Genomic DNA, 13249 nt, shown 5'->3' on the forward strand with positions numbered 1-13249 from the left:
TCTTTGGAAGGTGATATCAAATATGTATGCATCATATGTATCTACATAAATAGTTCAATTAATACCGTGTAATGAAGGACAGTTCATAATTCAGTTTTCTCCCTTTATGCCACCATAAGATTTACAAAGTAAAATGTAATACAAATTGAACAGTTATAATATACTGAATTGACTTGCTGTAATTTATCACCCTAATACACAGCTAATAAACACTGTACCACACCATGATTGCTGCTCAATAACTATTACCCATAAATAATTAAATTGTTCTACACATTGCTGGCATGGAGAACCGCCAGGAGCAAAGGAAGGTTACAACAACAAAGCAGTGGAAGTTGCATCAGTGCAGTGACATCAAGACAAATCAAGTCTTTGTCAACAAGTATTGCTTCTCAGACAAATATTCTTGTCATCATAACATATGCAAGAAACTGGATGAAATGAATCTAACTACAGTGACTCTTTCGAGGTTTTTTTGTACTTTGTAAACAAGTTCACAAAACAACTACTAAAATAAATATGCCTTTTCTTTCAAAAGATGAACTGGAATTGACAATACGGGACAGAAAATGGCAATGACTCCTGCTTTTTGGTTGAATTGAAAGTTGTTGTTTTTTACACAACACAGTTGGGATCATATCTAATGTAGTTTGGTGTTTTCATTTGGGAAGTTTATTTAAAATAGTTTGTACCTTTCTGTACATAGCAGTATTTGGAGATAAGGTCAGTAGTGGTGAGAGACATTTGAATCAATCCCTGCATGTTTAGCCTTTACTTATAACTTTCTGAAAACACTCTTTCATTACACAGTTAGTCATACACATTTTGACAGTTGGTTTCGTATACTTATGTTAATTCAAATTATCAAGCATCCATGCTATCTTATATGTCGATAATTGTGTCAATTTTTTTTATATTTCCTCTTGATTTATGTGTATTTCGTGACATTTTGTTGTTATATAAAGAACTATGTAAGGAACTAGTTTGATATAATGCACAGTATAAGCTTGATTTGATCTGAAATCCTGCAGGAACATATTAAAGAAATGTGGCTCCAAGCAGAAATTGTGTTCTCTCTTCTTTAGCTGTAGATATTCATTGGGAAATTGTGTGAATGTGGTTATTACAGTATTGCTTTGAGCCAATTTGACAGAGAGTTTGGCAGCCAGAGGGAGCATAGCAGTGAGTTGAGAATGCTATTAGACAATTGACTACTACAGATGTTAAACTATATTGGCAAATGTCTACATGGGAGATCTTGATGTTATTAAGAGAAAATTCATGAAAATGTCTACCTGAGTAAAAAACCTCATGGAAAATGTATTAAGAGATATGCAAAGTGAAAGAAAAGCTAAATCAAGATAATAACGCAATATGTAGAGATAGGAGGATGAGGTCAGCTTGTGCACTTATTAAGTCAATAGCTATATCCCTCTACAGAAGATAATGAGACAACACAATTATGCATAGCTTCCCAAAGGACTCCCTTCCTGGAGGGTATCAACACAACACAATTAAGGCAGTGTGCGATTTAAAGTCAGCCATAATGTGTTTAAATATCCTATAAGCTTTCAGTATATAGAGAACAACATTTGTCCTAATAAAGGTAGAATACAGTTTCTAATGGCGTCTGCTATTGCAGTATTGTCTCATGCTTTGAAAAGTGTGATACATTTTCTTAGTTCTTCCATAAAAGCAGAGCTGCAGCTGTGCTGTGCAGGGAGCGTACTGTGTTCTCTGACGCTGGCATTGCATTTCATTACTAATTTAGCTGTAGCCATCCTGAGCATTAGTGTGACGGTAATGCAATGTGAAACAAACTCAAAACATAAGAAAGAAAAAAATGAATTCATAATCTGCATCTATTAAGAACAATGGATGTCATTTTGACAATAGCGCTCCAATGGAGAAAAACATACTATGAATAAAAAACTATAGTCTTTTGCAGTGAAATCTAACCCAGAAACAAAAGCACAGCTAGCTATGTGATGTCATGATTCATCTATTCTCCCTTTAGGGGCTCACAGCTGCAATGAGAGAACAAGTCAGTGCCGGCTTGTCGCCGCCTTTCTGTTACTTCTATTCATGTGCGCTGATGGACTAAACACGTGATCCTCATGCCTCTCTGATGATGGCAATAAGTCAAATAAACATTCATTCAGAAACAGAAGGTCTATCTGGATTAGTGTGAGATGTAACACCCCCACCTACTGCTTTGACATATTATAGCCTATTTGTATATTATATTCATTCACTTACATCTTTGCCTTTGTGTTTGTTGCAGCTGCCCACTTGACTGATCTGTTTGCTGACTGAGCTGATCCACGTAGGGGTACAATACTAAATAACAGTCACACCTGGAAGACCTCGTCTGATGTGTTGGCCAAAGAGCAGCTCCAGTGGAACAGTTGAAATACCCTTAACTCCGCCACAAGTCCTATTTAACTATTTAACTCTTTTCGTAACCACATACAGTGAATTGGGAAATTGAAATGGTCACACTAAAGACTGACACTCCCACTAAGCACAAAAAGTAAAGCGCTAACCACTTGGAGAACAGCTTATATAAAGTTGTTATTCTTGGTGACACTAAGACAGTGAAGGGCCCTGGCCCTTTGGAACATACTGCTTCAGGAAAATGTGATGACTCTGAGAGACAAGCTAGAAACTGAGCACTGAACACTGAGACATGACGCTAAATGCTACAAGTCATACTGAGCTGGAGGAATTTAAATATATATTAGTTCAGCTTGGAAACAGAAAGAAACAGATCATTTGAACATTACAGCCTGTTCATCAGACAACAGATATGCAGTTAGTGTTGCTTGTTAAATATTAATAAAGGATGAACGAGGAAAAGATAGATGTAAAGGCAGAACATTAGCCATGTTCAAACTAAAAGACTACAGTTCAGCAGTTCTAATAATGAGGTAAAAACAAAATGGAGAGTGAGTCTGAGCATCAGGCCACACAAAGGTTTGAATGAAATGTCCCATAGCATGTTCAATGCTTGCAACTGTGAATCATAACATACAAAATACGAGAGAAATACCTTTTTTACTTCAGAAAATCCATTTGTTTTATGAATGTATTATACCTGCTATTGCAAATATTTGTGTTTATAACAATATTAGCTATGCTGTGCTTGTGTACTTCTGAAATCATAAAACCGTATCATCTCACAGTTTACTCTGAATAAAACATGTCAGACATTATCTATGAACGATGAATGACTGTACCAAATGTTGCGTGAATCAATTATAACTGAAAACTGACATTTTACATAAACCCCAAATTGTCAACCTGGTGGTGGCGCTAGAGGAAAGGTCACAGGGTCAAGATTCACCCACTGAGTAGCATGTCTGTACAAAATGCCTTTGCTCTGTAGACCAGCCAACTGCCACTGTCCCTATAGTGCCCCATCACAGATGTGTCTACAACTGTGACCAAACTACAAGATTGCCATAAAACCACGTGGTAATATGTTGTTGTTGTTTTTTTTTATATGGAAGTCTGTCTTTTATAAGTGCAGAAAGCAAACATTTTATATGAACTGAGATGATAATACGTGGGTGTAAGTCAAGACAGCATTTGAATCAAACAAAGAAAGGCCAACACAATTATCTTGATCTATTCTGCACATGCCAAGCAAGCAGTGGGACACATATTGTGTTATGAGAGAACATTACCGCCACCCAGCATTTAAACTCATTACTATAATAGTGAAATTACCTTTTCATCATCTTCAGCGAAGAGTTCTCCACTTGAAGTCTTGTTGATGGCCTGAGCAACCCCAATGATCGCTCCATCACTGTTGTGAATGGGCATGCACAAGAGTGACCTGGTTTTGTACCCTGTCAGCTTGTCAATTTCATCACTGAACCGACGATCCTGCAATCCACAGGGACAGCGCAACAATAAAATACAACGTAAGAACTTATTGCAAAAAAATCCAGTTTCCCTTTTTACTTTCAGATTATGGTGCAGTGAAATGCACAACTCACCAGGAGTCTGTGTCTTCCAAACCACAAAGTCTATAATAAATACAATATGACAGACAAGTGTCTGACTTGAAGAGGTCAGCTGTTGATGGACATTAAATCAACAAAACTTTTCATTTCTATTACTCATTCCTACTGTAAACATTTGGTTTACCAAGAATAAGTGCTCTTAGACTTTTCTTCTACGCTAACAAAAAGCTCCTGGCATCAATGTGATGTCCTTGCACCTAATATCATTTAGTATCGTCTTACTTTCTTAAAATCAAGGTAGAAAGTGAAATTTGCAAAGACAAACGGGAGAAAATGATACCTCTCCTTAATTAAGTTGTTTTCATTGCTCAGGGATGTTTTTGTGAAGCTATTATTGGTGTTGGGTGTCCATGCTCTGTTACACATTTTCATTGACGATAAATTAACTGTGTCAGATAAAAATGACACTGAAAGTAAAGGATCTGTCTTCCTGTCTGAGTCTCTCTCTCCTTCTGTGGCTCATGCACATGCACGCGCATCCATGCAGAAAGAGGAGCAGGCACCTGATAAGCGTCAGAAATGTTCACTGTCTCTCCGTGTTCAGCCACATAGCCGATGATTCCTTTCCCCCACGGCACTTGAACTTCATCTGAATTAATTGAGGGTAAAACAGTGGTACCTGCGTGCACATCAAAGAATTTGGACACTAGTGTCTTCTTGTTTCCTGTTCCCTCCACTAAAAACAACGAGCACCGGTCTGCATCGACCATAATACAAACAAACACAAGGATTTTGTAGCTGAGACTCGTTAAATCCAAGTCGTTAGATATGTCTTTTACAAGCTCCAGGAAAAACTCTCTTTCGTTGTGTTCCTTGAGGTAATACTTAAAATCCACGGCTGTGGACGGGTACTGGGGGATGTTGACTCTGGACTCCAGCAGTGCGCTCAGGATGTGCGCAGTGGTCGGGGGCAGAGAGCTGGCTTTCCTCAACAGAGCTCTCCTCCTCATGCTCGTCAGGGGCTCCTGGGCCCTGGAATTGACATATTCGTCGTACGTCCTGTTGACATTGATGGCCTTTGATCTGGCGAAAGTTTTGCGCAGCTCCTTCTGCGAGACTCTCCTCTGCAGGCCATCGCGTTTGCTCGCCCAGCTGTCCTTACACGCGCTGCCCTTCTCCGCTCTCGGCTGGAGGAGAGCTGCAGCCGCCGGACTTTTGCTCGCCTTGTGATTCTTGAGCCATTTCTCCACCATGCTATATTTCCCCTTTCTGTTCAGGTAGTCCTCGAATAACTCGGGATGCGAGTCCAGAAAACTTTCCACGTCAGAGAACACCATAGTTGGCACTGCCATGCCTGTTCTTCAGATGGTCCTCAGTGCACCGAATCCATGAAGTCGCGCAGAGAAATACCATCTATAAGGCTTTACTGAGAGAAAAGTAGAGAATCATTTGAATACCATAACTTCCAAGATGCATTATCCTGGGAGCCCCTGGTGCTCCGGCTACATATCCAGGAGAAGGATGGAGACTCCCTTTGCGCACCAGCATATTCCTCCACAGCATCTCCACACCATTCACTCAATTTAAGAACATCAAAGCAGATAAGCAAAGAAAATTGCTCGCGTGGACTGTCACAAGCACTGAATATCTCACGGAGAGCCACTACCGAGCCCCGCCGTCGTATGGGTCTTCTTGTAAGCAAATGACGCTGGCTGTGGTTGGCTCGGTGCCGCTGACGCTGGCTTCGTCACACAGACAGGAGCTCAGCTCAGGGTTGCTTCGGCAGTCATTTGAACCGCTTGTCCTCCTTAAAGAGGCGCTCTAAGTATGATGGTGATGGTGCTGAGGATGATGATAAGTAGTGTAAAGTCATCGATCATCTTCTCAGCAGGCATACTAGATCATGCATATTGTAGATTCAGTATGAAAAGATGTAAACATGGATGTGTTCTCATTGGTGATCATACTTTCAGCAGTAATGCAGTGCTCCACTAGATGTGTAAGGCTCCTGAAAGGCAAAAGAGCCCCATGTTGTGTGAATTATAATTTGATGACATTATGCTTCAGCAGTGTTTACCATAATGGATTCCTATGCCATCCCAGACGAGGCTTTGCTGGGGGCACTGCTGGCTAACAGGAGTGACCACATTGAATGACTGTCGCCTGAAGAACAATGTGTGTGTTTCAGATACTGCACCTCGTCAAAACATCACAAAAGTCACAAACTAATGTGCAAATGTGGAACCTGCAGTGGTTTATCTATACAACTTCATAATGGAACGACCTTTCTTGGTAGAAGGTGGGTGTCAGAAAATCTAATTTGTTTAGACCATATTAGTGAGTCTGTGTGCAGATGTGACCTGTGGACGCTAGAGGGAGTTATACTCCACAGCATTGGTTTATAGACGCAACCCAACTCTGATGGAGGAAACAGTGGTAGCTTCTGTCTTCCGTCATGACGCTCATTGTCTCTTTAAATTAAAGCTACACACGAACATTTTGAAAAAGGAAATAATTACAATGAGTTTAAATAAAAGCAAATATAGAAAGTTCTGATATTTAACTCATGACACAGGTTAAACAAGTTTTAAAAAATCATTTTTTAATAATTGTTCCAGCATGTCTACCTGCAGTTTTCCAACAAATGCACTGTTAGCCAGACATCTGTAACACAAAATTGGGTGTCCTCCAACTTTTACCAAGACAAAACAACATTTCTTACTTACAAATCAGTTTCCAAATTTGCTTTTTAAAAATACAAATATTTACTTTCTTCGACCAACTATTCTACAGAGTATACTGCTCTAATTTGGATAAGAAATCTAGATGAGCCAAAACTGTAGAAACAAGAACACAATTTCAGCCTGACATGTACATCCACCATGTACTTTATAAGTATGTTTATTTAAGAAACCTAATACTGACTAAAGATTCACTTCAATTGAGTCAAACAAATTAGAAAAATAATTAACATGTAGTGTCTATTTAACTTGAACATTGAAAAATGACACAACGTAAGACTCTTGAGGGTTCATTAAACTGGGAGCAGATATGGAATATTCATTCTTAGAACAGACAATTATTAAGACAGCTTGATTGTGAATCGAGAAACTATTAAGACAAAATTCTGGATGGCAATAAGCAAACATAATGCACAGCTTTCGGTCCCTACATTTTGAATACACAGTATGTTTTAATAATTTATGCTAGAAAAGGAACCTGTTAAAACCAGGGGATATCATTTTCTCCACCACAAAGGAGGATCAGAAACAGAGCTACAGCTGTGACAAAGATGGAAACTCACCATGCCGATACCCTTCAAAGATTGCTTGCCATTCATGCCAGATTTTAAACAGAAAGATAAGTCCTGGCCTCTTTACCAGTTCAGTTTGTCAGGACACAAAAACCGTCAAAGATGCAACGACGACGAGTTCTTTATGAAGTTGCAGACTTAAGGTACGCTATGAGGTCAGCCCGTTCAGTCTTCTTTTTGATGCCAGCGAAGATCATCTTTGTTCCTGGAATGTATTTCTTGGGGTTCTCCAAATAAATCATCAGGGTGTCTTCATTCCAGGTAATGCCTGCAATCCAAGTGAGCAAACACAGTGAAACATTATGTTTGAGCCACAGAGTATCATTCCTTGGACTATTCAAATACTGTAAACTTAAAAGTATTTACCTTTGCTTTTGTTGGCATCGGTGTAGGAGAAGCCCGGTGCCTGGCCTGTTTTGCGTCCTAACAGACCCCAAAGGTTCGGCCCCACCTTGTGCTTTCCACCCTCATCCACAGTATGGCACTGGGAACACTTCTGGACAAACACCTTCTTGCCTTTGTTCAGGTCAGCAGGCATGGTTTCTAAGAAGGAAACAAAATACATACCATGTCAATAATTATTGACTCATGTTAAAAGTACTCCCATAGGCTAATCTAATTATTCTGGCAGCAATTGATGTTTTATTAAAACTATACCCTCATTCAGCCACTAGGGGTTAGTCTAAATTGCGTAACTGGGAACTGGCAGTGTTACAAAACTTTTGTTTCGGTTAATACACAAGCAGTATCGTAATGCTACCTCTCTATACGTTTACTGTATCCGTGATATGACGAAATCCAACAAAGAAAAAGTCGCATACAGTATCCTCAAATAATAGTAGTTGCCAATACAAGTAAAAAACCGATGTGACATTTGTCTAAATGATCGAATGTAAATTATATCGATATATTTTCGAGTAAAAGTAAGAACTGCTTTTAGATAAGAGGACAAAGAAGACTTTTCATTCCCCGGAAACAGCGTGACACCCGGCAGAAGACCACGTGGTACACGAGCGGACTCCAAAGACCGATTTAAGTCGCGTGGAAAGATACGTCACCGAGACCACGACCCAACAAACTGAAATTGTTTACCTTTTCTCGAGGTTTATTCAAGGGACTTATTGAGACGCAATTCCTCCGCTTTCAGCTTCCTACTGACTCGGTCACAAGTGGTTGGTGTAAGTGCTTCCGCTCTGTGGAGTTACTCCCGCTGAAACGTCATCAGTCAGCTGACCTGTTTCATCATCCTCAGCACGACATACGTCTTCTTCTTCTTGATGTTTTACGGCGATTGGCATCCATATATTTGGTGCATTACCGCTACCTTCTGCTTCGGAGTATGGACCAGACAGTAGGCTCTCTTTACCCCAGAAACAAAACCACCCCAAAAAATTAAAGAAAAAAAAAGAAAGAAAGAAATAAAAGAAAGAAATAATTAACCCTTGCACCTCATCCCTACATTTCCACGACATATGTGTTCAAAGACTTCTGTTATCAAATTGCGCAATGGAAAACCTCCACATCCCACAAAGTAACTGCTTCTTTCTGATATAGCAAAAATACTATAAAAAATCTACTTAAAAAAATCATATTTCCTCCTCCAATGTATAGAAATCAGAGCAATGACATCCATGTTATTTCCTATTATTAGACACTGCAGCATAATCATAAACATTATCAAGATGTGCCTTGATTCAAGGTGCAGTGGCTGGGATTAGCAATCTCTTTAGTGCAATGTAGCACGTAATAAATTATCCTCTGCAATGCCATGAACACATTAACATCTAATTGTGTCCTGGCATATACTGCTGGAATTGATAGCAGAAAATGTGTTGTCACCTTGAAAAGTGACCTTACAGACATGTTCACCAGTGTTTTACCATACAGTGATCACATTCATCCAATCACTCTGTTGTTAGTGTGTAGAAAGCCTTAAAATGAGAATATCCCACTATGACAAGGTTAATTCTGGCAATGAGTTGTAATATTTGAGGAAAAGCTTAAAGAAAAATGTGGAAAAGCCAGCCATGGAATCTGATGCCCAACCATTTTTGAGACAGATGCAGGCAGATGGAAATAGTTACCCATGCTCATAGTCTGCCTCTCAAGTTACTTTAGTATTCTCTCCATCTCTCAAGTTACTTTTGTATATAACACATTCCCTGCTGTGTGTGAAAAGCCCAGGAGTGCAGCGCACAAGTTTCCAGATCCATGGCTCTGCCCCTGGAGCACCGCACACTAATGAGCACCACACCATCACACACACAATTACTTGTCATAGTCTCTTTGCCCAGACTTCAATGAATAAAAACATAATCTAATGCTGGTCTGCCCTCTTCCCACATTCAATATTACGGTGCAATATAATAAGCATGATGTGAGGTCACCCTGTGTCGGGGTGCTTTTCTTTCTGTGTCTCAAGGCCAGTTGACCTATGGTTGACACATAATCAACTCAAATATGGGAATGTTGTTACCACTCATCCTCTGATTTCTACATTTACATAAGTAGTAGTCATTTGTTTTGAAAAAACAATTGTAAAGTATATCCCTGTCAACTCGAATGTAACATTAGTGGAGTAAATGTTGGACTATTACATGCTGAAACATAATGGAGCTGAGAATTTAATTTAAACATAATTACCCAAGGAAAGTGCTCGTACCTTCAAATCATACTTACAGCCGGCACAACAGCTGCACTTGTGCACATGTACTTGTATATAATGTTATGTTATCTTGTTTTAAACAGTGTACTCTCAACTTGTCTGAACTGCAACTAAAACATCCTTTGCTTAAGTAAAGCAGTGATTTTACAAAGTAAAAAAACTCGGTTAGAAGTAAAATTTCTACATTCAGAATTATACAAGTAAAAGTACATTAGTATTGGCAACAGCATTAACTTAAAGTATCACAATTAAGTATGTATTTTCCTGAAAGGCCCTCTCCAGAGTGTCGTTTTGGAATATTAATACAGCTTTTTTTTTGGCATGTTTCAATCTGGTCAACATGGAGCTCATATGTTTATGTTAATAGATAGATAGATAGATAGATAGATAGATAGATAGATAGATAGATAGATAGATAGATAGATAGATAGATAGATAGATAGATAGATAGATACTTTATTCATCCCAGGGGGAAATGTGTTTGTTGCAGCAAGGAAGTAAACATAAAAGTATTAAGTATGGGACACTCAATATATACAATACACTAAAATAGCAGAGCAGAACATACATTTAAGACAATTAAATAATAAAGAAAATGCAAAGTATAGTGTATATAAATACAGTAAAGTAGAAGCATATACAGTGACACTAAATGACAAAAGCCGTAGGGTTATTGATTAGTATTACAGATTATTCAATTCAATTCAGTTTATTTTGTATTGCTCAAAATCATAAATTTACCTCGGAGGGCTTTACAATCACATCCCCTGTCCCGGGACCTCACATCGGATCAGGAAAAACTCCCCCAAAAAATAGAAAAAAACCTGTATAACAATTATATTTTATACAATTACATTGTTTTAAATGATACATCCTAAACTGTAAAGAAGTACAGAAAGTGGAGCAGAGAGCGTAAAGTAAGGCATGTCAAGGACAGCATTGTACTTTTGAAGGGAGCTTTCCAACGTCCCAATCATTTTGCCGCTCCGCGTCCGAGCTTTGCGCCGCTCCGCTCCGGGTTTTGCGACCAGCCGCCGTCCGCTCTGTTTGATCCACTCCTGCGATTTCTTCCCGCTCAAAGCCGATCTTGCTGCAGGGAGGAGCGAGCGGAGTGCGGGTGAGCCGAGCCGAGCATCACAAGCCCCGCATTCAAGGAAACGGGCAAACACAGCACTTTCCCCCCTTACTTTCCGTAATGTTCTAGCCCTCCGAGCCGCACACGTACTATATACCAAGAAACATATGTATGTGGACGTGGATCCTTATGGGAGCCGTTTGTCTTTGAGGAGCCGGGAATCTCTGCCCAGTGAAGGGAGACCCCCCTCAATTGTGTCCTGCGCCAAGAACTGTAAAGACATGGCCATTACACCGCATCTGTGGTAAGGCAATACGCTTTTTTTCCCCTCTCTCAGTCGAAGGCCAGTCGTGTTTTTATCGAATAAAACCACCGTGTCATGACGGCGCTGTGTCTCGTGTACGTGTAAGTGTTTGGGTCCAGCCGCTCAGCCCGAGACTCCGGGCGCCTCATCCTTTTGTATTTGCATCCCGAGTGAATCACCGAGGACCAGTCAGACATTACTACCTCGCTACCGACTTAGCTAGCTGCTGCTCGCCTGACACTGGGGGGAGGAGAGGAGATGACCCCCCGACCGTGCATCCAAACGTGCGTATTAACCGACATCACGGCGGCTTTATCGCGATTTAGGAGCGCTATAAACATGGATGCTGTCGTTAATCAAACGGCCAGGAAGCCAACTGTCACGGACTTTGATGAGGTAATGCGTCACTGACATGTTCACCTTTCTAACTCGAGCTCCGTGGTTTCTCCCGTATATCTAACCTATTCATCTGAGTATTATTGACGCACGTGATCTCCGCTCATTAGCCTTTATATTCCACTCATTATGTCGTCAGGTGCCATTATGTGTCAGATGACAACTAATTGAAAGTTAGCCAACTTCTGTCACTGACAGAAGGGCTCCACAATATCACCCTGTCTCCCCTGTTTTCAACTGAAGGTCAGCCAGTGACTTTGCAGTTGTTTAAAATAGCCACGAATCACATCAATTAAAGAGCAGCAGAGGAGAACATGGGTGTATTTGTATGTGGCCAGTGGGCATGCTTTCTTGGTGTTGCTTTGACGATTGATTTGTCTGATATTATTCTTGGCCTGGCCTGAAGAACCCTCCTGCTGAAGGTGTCCCTGTCCCATTTAAATAAAATCATTGCAGGGCTTTGAGTGCCTCCTCGTTGATGGAGGGAGATGGAGCAGCCAACCTCACTGTGACGCTCACAATCGTGGGCAGATTGTCTTTTTTTTGTTTTGCCAAGTCATTAATATTGACAGTAAGGAGTAAATCAGATAATTGCTCCTTCTTACTCATTTCATTAGCTGACACATTCAAGCACATTCAATATATACGGCTTTGAGGCAAGGCCTATGCATCAGGCCTATCTGCTCCTTTGGTTCGCGTAATGACAGGTTCTTGATAATTGTTCATTCACTGTTATATGTTTTTTTTATTATTGTATTTTCCGGAAGTGTAGTGCTTTGCATCACTCAAAAATATAGACTGTGTATAGACCAAATGCATCAGTGTTTCTTGACACAATAACTGTGGAGTGACTTTGTCTAAATAAGATAAAATATAAAGTTACCAAATCGTGGTTCACACCAGGCAACAACTGACAGGATCTGGACAAGAATTCAGTGCCAACTTTTTGTTCCTAACAGTTCCCAATATGGGCACAAGTCAGTCAGGACTTAAAAAGTATTGCAGTGTGAAACCCGGCTCTACCTAGATGATGTAATGTGTGCAGCGCAGGATAAACTGGCTCTGTCCAGTTAGTGTTGTTATAAAAAAAGACAGGCTTACTTTAAAGAGATGTGCTGCCCGATGCTTCCAGATGTTACACAAGATCTACACCCTTTGAGCCCGCTATTGCACACCCAGGGAACCGGTCGAAAACTCTGCTGTGCTGATCAATATGCATTCGCAGCTGTAAACTCAGACAATACTTGTCCTCAAAGATGATGTAATATAATCTCGGGACACAGGTCTGCTTTTGTTGGCTACTTTAATTATGCAACAGAGAGGGGAGATCAGTAAACTTGGTTCAGTGTAGAGTGCTGGTCGATAATGTGGTGTTTTGGGTGGCTTGGATGTGGTGACAACACAGACATGAATGTCCTTTTCACCCCCATCGAGGCACAGTTCCCATCATGCTTCATCGTGTTACATGTTTGTGATGAGTGGTGCCATTAACATCCGTGTGGCTTTACGTTTGACGGGCACGAAC

General features: G+C 40.3%; 2 protein-coding genes across 2 annotated transcripts in view; both read right to left on the reverse strand.

The window, feature by feature from the left end:
• The window catches only part of pde11a (phosphodiesterase 11a), a gene marked incomplete at both ends in the record, with an annotated part of 31532 nt that extends 26209 nt beyond the window's left edge, over positions 1–5323 (reverse strand). The window contains 2 exons of the mRNA XM_079230701.1: positions 3733–3891; positions 4535–5323. Of these exons, the coding sequence (XP_079086827.1) occupies positions 3733–3891; positions 4535–5323 (948 nt within the window). The remainder of the gene's footprint in view (positions 1–3732; positions 3892–4534) is intronic.
• Positions 5324–6552: 1229 nt separating this feature from the next.
• On the reverse strand, positions 6553–8454 carry LOC306747359 (cytochrome c iso-1/iso-2-like). The gene is made up of 3 exons (XM_079230414.1): positions 8377–8454; positions 7651–7827; positions 6553–7552 (listed from the first exon to the last, which is right to left on the reverse strand). The coding sequence occupies exons 2-3, from the start codon at positions 7820–7822 to the stop codon at positions 7407–7409; spliced, it is 318 nt and encodes a 105-aa protein (XP_079086540.1). The 5' UTR covers positions 7823–7827; positions 8377–8454; the 3' UTR covers positions 6553–7406.
• Positions 8455–13249: the final 4795 nt, after the last annotated feature.

This window comes from Taurulus bubalis, assembly GCF_910589615.1.
Source record: "Taurulus bubalis genome assembly, chromosome: 15".
In the NCBI taxonomy this organism is placed as follows: Eukaryota; Metazoa; Chordata; class Actinopteri; order Perciformes; family Cottidae; genus Taurulus; species Taurulus bubalis.